General features: G+C 38.2%; 1 protein-coding gene across 1 annotated transcript; it reads right to left on the bottom strand.

Moving 5' to 3' along the window:
- Nucleotides 1-2,709: 2,709 nt before the first annotated feature.
- On the bottom strand, nt 2,710-7,528 carry LOC139982449 (uncharacterized). Its single transcript, XM_071995329.1, has 4 exons — nt 6,661-7,528; nt 5,063-5,252; nt 3,624-3,809; nt 2,710-2,885 (listed from the first exon to the last, which is right to left on the bottom strand). The coding sequence occupies exons 1-4, from the start codon at nt 6,776-6,778 to the stop codon at nt 2,762-2,764; spliced, it is 618 nt and encodes a 205-aa protein (XP_071851430.1). The 5' UTR covers nt 6,779-7,528; the 3' UTR covers nt 2,710-2,761.
- Between the last annotated feature and the right edge of the window lie 490 nt (nt 7,529-8,018).

The following is an 8,018-nucleotide window of genomic DNA, read 5'->3' as shown; positions in this document are numbered from 1 at the left end:
GATATGTAGGTTTGCTATAATGCTTGTGGTTACCTTATCATGCATGTTGGTGAGTGGGCGGGCTTTAACGTAACGTTCTTATAATGGCAATATATTTTGAACAGTATATCCGATTTACTTTATAATTGGTATGGTGATATCAGTTCATGATATGTATGGGCCATATAAAAATCATAATAAAAAGTCATTCTCATCATTATTCATGAAGGGGCGTCGGTTAGAGTGTTATCGCAATGAAAAGCTTGCAAACACGATATCTCAAGACCATCAAATTGAATCATTGTAATACTGCAGGTGGGTAGATGGCCAATGTGTGCCCTTATATTGTTTGTCGTTCCCATCTCATGAATAGTAATGAATGGGTCAGGCTTAACCAAAAATTATTAAAATGTCAATATCTCTTCAATAGGCATGTCCGATCTAATTCATACTTGGTAAGGTGATGTAACTACATAGTATGTATATGCTCTTTGCAACAACAACTTTTATCTCATTAATATTCATGAGTTAGCGGCCTTTTGGCTTAGATCATGTGTAGTATCTGTTCCCTTTCAAGGGGAATGGCGATACACACCAGACGATGATCACACAGTCACAGTCCCGATGCAAGGGGATTGGGGTTGAGAGCGGATCAGTCGTTCGGTAGTTTGGTTTTCGTGTCCAGGTTCTTTCCTGGGTGACTTTTCTTTAAAAGTATTCATGAGTTGGTGGGGCTTAGTGGGAAATAGTCAAAAACAGCTTGTTAACACGATATCTCCTCAACCATGAGTCGAACCAATGGCATACTTGGTAGATATATGCCCCATGATTGAAATCGGTAGAAGTCAACAGGTGTCAAAGTCTTACAGATTTTAAACATGATAACTCCAAAATTAAAGCTTCAATAAAGTTATCAATTCTCCAATGGTATGGTTTTCTTTCGGTGAACATGGTTTGGTTAGAGTCAGTTCAAGCAGTAAGGTTTGTGAAGGGGCTCAATAATTCTTCCACAGAACAAACAGTCATCCTGGAAAGTCCAAGGAAAGTTGATATGTAGTATTGCTTTAAGCACACTAAAGTGGCTGTTATCCCGTTTCACCCTTTCAGCTTCAAGGGGTCGACAGGTTATTTCCAATAGTCGAAAGTTGGCTCAAGGGGTCAAACGGATATCCCAACTGGTCTCAAATTGGCAGTTTGATTTGTGATATATAGCAGATGATGTGTAGGTTGATAAAATGTCAGAGTGCAGTTAAACATACCATGTAGAGCTCTCAGGCTATAATAAATCACAAATGGATTTGCCAGCTCAAAATTGGTTACAGAAAATGTCCTTTTATTCATATACAAGCTATGTGTCTACAATACATTTCACATCGGAATAAATAAAATATGTTATACAGTAGAATCCTCACCAGTGAATTAAATGGTTGATTCTTTGTCAAAATGATAACTGATTACCTGATACCTTTCTTTATATGTTGCAGCATTAGTCAATAGATAGGCCTAATCCTCTTCATTTTGGTGTGCACAAGGTCATGTATATCATGGAGCTATCTGTTTATAGCTCCATATGTATATTGACACGATTGGCTCACCACACTATGAAAATGTTTATGCACCGTAACCAATAAAAGTTTTCTGCTTACAGTATGCGCATGCGTATGTGTGTAATTTGGCTTAATTAGGTGTATATCATTTCGATGCAGTTTAACCATTCACTGCTCTCTACACCAAGTAACGATGCTTCTTTCAGAAAACACAATCCATTAATACGTTACAATTTCACCCGGAAGGTTGAAATGTAGAAACGACGGACGATACAGTACAGGTTCGATTAGTTTGTTTAAATTACCAATAGTCCAAGTTAATTATAATAGGCCTGTATGTTTTTTTTTTTTGAAGTACGCATTAATAAAAGTGGAACATGTTTTGCTCAGACTTAAGCAATAAGCCTGTTTGTAGACCAGTTACTGTCAAAGTCACCGACAGTAACATCATTTACCCGATGACCGCAATCATGTCGTTTCAGATCACATGTTGCGGTATAGCCAATTTACACCATCATCATAATGCTTATTCTCATGTTTATACACTCCGTCTATGATTGGTAGAGAAGGGTTGCAAAAGTACACTCTCATGTCGCGAGCATATTCTCCTCACACTCCCACGCATCTGTTACCGTCTGTTGACAGTGTGTGGTGTGTATTTACACAAATATATAGTGAGCAATGCCAGTATAGTTCTCAACGTGTAAGGCTACAGAAAATTCATAGACGCCTACCGAGAGTAACATTTCATTTAAAATTACACCCAGTGTCTGATAGCGATAAGGCTTGGCAAAATTAATCTATATTAAGGATAATTTCTATCCTTCATGAATTTTGAGGGGGCAAAAGGTTCTGTTTGTTTTTATTTGATTGATATTTCTTCTTTCACCAGTTCGCCTATAGTCGGCTTCACCTTTTACATATCTATAGGTACATAATTAATTAATTAGGTACATCAAACAATTCCAAGTGTGCTATCATTATACTATCCATAAAAAATAACAAAGAGCCAATTTCTTAAAATGTAAGTTTGTGTGTTGGTGCAAGTAATTAGACACTAATTTTAATTACTCAATATTAAGTCGTTTAAATAATTTAATTCATTCATTCATTATTTTTGTTACATAATGCAATCATGTGTCCTTTCTCTGAAAAAATAATCAATTTTGGAATATTTGGAATATTTTTGTGTTATTATTATTAATGAAATTCTCGCTTCCGTCAGTTATTCCGTATCACATCCAGAACTGATCTTCTGGGACTGGCATGGACGATGTATCGTTGTTGTATGCAAAGTTGACATTCTTCTGCTTCGTTTCGGTTGGTGTGTCCTTCTTTTTCCCATTTCTTCGAAATTTCCTGAGTTATAAAGGCAAACGTTGTAACATTTAAGATATAAAAGGCACTTAATATCGAAGACATATCGAAGATATATCCAATATCTTACTCTTAAAGTACTAGATGTATTCAAGGAATTAACAAAAAGCTTAGAATTCGCATAAGAGTAATGAGGTATGGACTCTTTACAAACAATTCCGTTAAAACAATCTTTAAAATTTAAAGGTAGTTGAAATGTTTTATTGATATTTTCTTTTGTTTTCCTAGAACACTAGGGGCTTTGATAATATTTGACATGCATACAGAGACCGGGACCTTCCCGAAACAGCCGACGTTTTACCAGCTCTGAAAAAGTCAACGTATACTGGCGCAAGGAAATCAGTGATCTGTCTGAAAAGCAATATTCTGGGTAGTACGATTTGTCGCAGGGGTTACGTAAACAAATCCTTCAAGTAAAAAAAAAAACGTTCAAAGTTTCTAAACTGAAAGCAAATAAAATGGAAACCTTAAATAATAGTATTATTTTTGCAGATATGCCGACTTGTGTTCGTAAAATTGTTCCAACAACTCTAGAAAAAAATTGTTTGCAAACTTTACCCAAAAGAAATATTTAACCCCTAACACAATCGAAGCAGGTTATATCTGAGGAGGAGAAGGGGGAAGGGGAAGTGGCATTTATTGCCACTATGACGTCATAAACAAAACAATCAATTGTTGCTGGGATACACGGTCGGTTACCTGGTTACGGTATATACTTACTTAGGTAAGAATGAGAAGTGGCAAAGTGCGTCAAGGCCTTGATTGAAATATTTGACGACTGTTCTTCTTATTGGCTTCAAACAAGGAAATGTGTCTTCCCTGCAGTACGTGTATACAAAGACTGCTACCATCACACTCAATGTACCGGCTCCGATGTATCCACATATCCAGTAAAACTTGCCCATTCTAACAATGACAAAGAAGAACAGAGGGCACTCAAATGTTATATTATGGCCTTGCGCGATATAATATGTCATAATGGTTAACAGGATATTCCTGTATGCTGTGAAACTTCCTATAAAATATTGTACACTTGAGCAACAGAGGTGAAGGGTCGTTAATGCTCCGTAATAGTTGCAGTTAAAGAACTTTCACAGTGGGAAGACGGTGTGGAGGGGGTGCGGGGGGGGGGGGGGTGCGTCAAGTGGATTGTCAGCGAGCAGTTTGAAAGAGTGTAAACATTTTGGAAAGTCAAATATGCACCTTTATGAAAGGCACATCCCGGGCAAAATTATAGGGCAGAGGGCTTCATTGTTGTTGTACAGGAGGCTACTATAAGATTAATGATGATTTGTGTGTATCGGGTCGTGGGGTGGCGGTGGGTGGGGGTGGGGTGACTCTTGGTGCCGTCACTGCTCCATGACAATGCTGTCATGGGCTGGTCATCAGTGTGGTATACAAGTCATAACAAACGTATTACCAGTCATGTCAATCATTGCAAAACATTAGGAATGTGAACCATGCATATTGCTCATCTAACGGCAATTTAAGGACACCACCACCACCCTCCTCCTCCCGCGTCCCACTAGATTGATGATGAATATTCCATTTTTTTCGACCAATCATTGGAAGGGAGGGGGCGGGTGTCTGGTATCATTATGCAAATAACCTACGAACAGAGATTAAAACCCGGAAGCGATTTGTGACAGATATGTTTTCACTAACCGAATCGACGGAAAGAAAAACAAACACATAGAGCACGCAGCCACGTTGCATGAGAGCAGCTGGGATCAATGTAACACTGTCCGCTTTAAAGGGTGTGAAGACTCGCGCAAAAAGAAACGTCTAATGCCGGTAATCTGACCTAGTTTCGAATGAGGTGTAACAGAAGTGTTAGACACCACCATCGTTCCCAAAAAATACACACACAGCGTGCTATACCTTCGATCATTAGACACTTAGTGTAGCCTACAGTCAGTACATGTATACAGTTGCGGTCAATACCAACAGCACAGTATACAAACGATACAGCGATGGACATCTCAGGTCCAGCTAAAGATAACAAGGTATCACGTTTCATTAATGTCCTGATTTTGTAGCGACACGAACAAAACGTCACTTGCAAGCAACAGAAAGTTAACTTTTTCAGATGGCCGCATGCGGTTTGGGCGAGTCTTCAATGCCTTTAACTTGTTTGACGATTGTCTCTATAAACTTACTTAGCAGAAGATTTTTCTTCGTCACTCTGGCAGCATGAGTGGTAGTTTCCCTCTGAATCTGGTCTATCGTTCCAGCAACAGTTATTGTAATCATTCGGGGTTCCATCTGGGAGCTGGTCAGGACACTGGTAGCTGTTACCAGGTTCTGTTTCAGGTAAGATTGGATCTACCGCACAGTTTGTACCAGATACTGTAGACAAAACAGGAAAATAATAACTAAATCAACACCTACCTTACCAACTATGCAGTCGTTTCTTGAATGGCGGACCAATACGTCTGCCTATATATGTTTCAAGTGGGAAAATGTGCTCTGAAAACCTTCTCACAAATGCTATCACAAAATTTGAAAAAAAAAAAAATACAAACGTTACCCAGAAATCAACATGATAGCAGGTACAGCATGCAAGTTTTTTTTTTTTTTACAGGTTGTGTCAAACGTATATAGTAGATCTGCTCCCCCCCCCCCCACCCCCACCCCACCCCCACCTTCCCCCACCTTCCCCCACCTCACCCCCATTTTACTGTCACCAGGCGGAGGCTCATAATTTGTAATATTTTATAACCAATAACCTGCAACCGCCTCTCTGAAACGTTCACCAGTGAGGATAAAGATTTCACTCAAGTTCCGTTTGTGTAACCGGGAGAGAAATTTTAAGAACTGTTTTTGAACAGTATTTAAGACAAAAGAAAATAAATAAAGCCATCTCCCAGTCGAACTTAAAGATTGCATGTTGCTCATTTGGTTTGCACGTTCAATATCAACTTCCAGTCACTTCGTCGTCTTACGGCCGTCTTCAGCAGATGGGAGGGTACTTTACTTATATACTTGTCACCCGACCCATCCCCTTCCACGGAGGGGGAGGGGGATTAGCAGCACAGGGCTAGTGATGAGACTGGTAAGTCTCATCTATACAAACCCCGTATTGTATATGCACATTTTGAGTAGGCCAATGTAAGTTACTTATTCAAATACATACGCGTTGTACGCAGACAAATCAATGATGCCGAGATGTTTACTTCTTTTGTGGTGGATAATTAATTAACCATGTATGTATGTGTGTATGTATATATTGTATGTATTGTATACTGCATTGTATGTATGTATGTATGTATGTATGTATGTATGTATGTATGTATGTATTTTAGATCCTCCTGCAAGCAGGAACTCGTGAAGAAGCCTCATTGGCTTATCAAAGCCGCAAGCTGACCGAAGTCAGTCTCTTAGATTCATATTTAACGTTCATGATTATGAATTGTCAATTGTCAACAACTCTGTAACTGGAAGACATACACTAATCTTGGAGTGATTCGAACCGGGGACCTTATGATCGCAAGGCACCGGCGGGTGCCTTCGTGTTAATGTATTTAAAGCAAAGTGAGAATAAAGACTCTATCGAGCTATATGCAGCTATAGTACATGTATGCATGAGTAGTATAGCAACCATCTCACAAACCATGCGATGTTTTAAATAGCAAATGTTATGGCTTTACAAATAAGAACAAAAAAGTAATATTAAACTAAAAAAAACACGTTACATTAAAAGATAAATAGTGTATCATAGTATAAAGTCAAGCTTGCATGAGCTTAAAACCCTTACCTTCTCTTGAGTATAACAGTAATGCAACATAAATGAGTAGCTTCCATGTAAACGTACTGTTCCTCCTGGTTCCTTTGTTTCTCCTCATTAAACAATGTTTTAATTCACTTGTCGTCATCTTCTCAATGCTATCTCATAAATCATAAACTGAAGCGAAATACGACGGTTTTATTTAAAATATTCAATTCCGATCACTCGATTTAGGTCTTAGGAGTTAGAGTGAAGCTTATGTCCATCTTTGATCCTATTTTTGAATAATTAAAATTGTGAGTCCATTAAACGATATTTCCTATATCATATGGTATTTTACCTGATAAATCTAAATTGATAAATTGCAACACCGACAAACTAACATGTCTTGCATAGCAATTAACCAGACTCAAAATAGACAATTAACAGAGATCAGACCATCCGTTAATTAATTAATTAATGTGTTAATCCATTCGATTTCTGTCTTTCTTTTTTCCTGAAATTAAAGAGTAATGAACAGACGCGTATTTAGGTGAGCCAATCAGAAACCTGCTTTAATAACAGATAATACACAGTATCTAAACTTCTTTTCCCAGTCGTTTTAAGGGAAGATAATTAGTGCAATATTGTTCACAGATTTCAAATCCGAATTCCTGATTGAGGTGAAAAGATCCAGCTTTGAGTTACCGACCAATTTGAAATCGTGACTCAGTAAGCTATAACTATATGACAATAGTAAAACTACTGTTATCTGTTTGAAGTACTACGTACAAAGTACTACGTGGTATACATATGCCGTGACTCTTTGTCAGGGACCCTAAACTGTATAGGGACGAGATAATCGATAAACGCTTCTCCCTTCTTTTCTTATTTTGGTTTAGAAGGAGTTTATATATTAATAGGGGACTTACAGAATCGATGTAGAGAAACAGGCAGAATATCGATTGCTTGATAACGGGTTGTACGAAGGTAGCATACGCCTATTAAAAGCCCCATTGACTTACACACACTAAATCACAAACGTAATGTGGTCTCTAAGTCTAGATAGAAGTTCTCACTAGCTATACGCTACCCATCACTGGATAGCTGACAAATTGGCCTTTCATAGCACTATCAATTTTCCGTATCATGACCGTGAAGATTTTTTGCTATCCGAGCCGGAAGTTTTCGTCACTTGTAAACAACCCTTTTCACTCAGTAGTAAACAATTTTCGTACGCTGCTCCTGGGAGGCTTAAACTTGGGGTCTAAAAATGCCTCAATTTGACACAATTTTTGGACATTTACTTCCGTTTGCGCTCTTCGATATGCAAGCCTCAATAGACCAGATCCTGTTTGATAATCAAAAAGGATGTTCTCCTACTGCATTTTGTCACTTTTCATGAAGGA

The sequence above is a fragment of the Apostichopus japonicus genome, chromosome 16 (genome assembly GCF_037975245.1).
Source record: "Apostichopus japonicus isolate 1M-3 chromosome 16, ASM3797524v1, whole genome shotgun sequence".
In the NCBI taxonomy this organism is placed as follows: Eukaryota; Metazoa; Echinodermata; class Holothuroidea; order Aspidochirotida; family Stichopodidae; genus Apostichopus; species Apostichopus japonicus.
Note: the sequence above shows the minus strand (reverse complement) of the source record. Positions and strands in the feature narration are given on the sequence as shown.

Bases quoted from the DNA above. Each gene is read 5' to 3' on its own strand.
- LOC139982449 (XM_071995329.1), bottom strand. From the start codon at position 6,778: ATGACGACAAGTGAATTAAAACATTGTTTAATGAGGAGAAACAAAGGA. The intron at 5,253-6,660 runs GTAAGGGTTTTA...TTTTGTCTACAG, and splicing joins ACTGTTATACTCAAGAGAAG to TATCTGGTACAAACTGTGCG. The intron at 3,810-5,062 runs GTAAGTTTATAG...TGTCATTGTTAG, and splicing joins GAAGAAAAATCTTCTGCTAA to AATGGGCAAGTTTTACTGGA.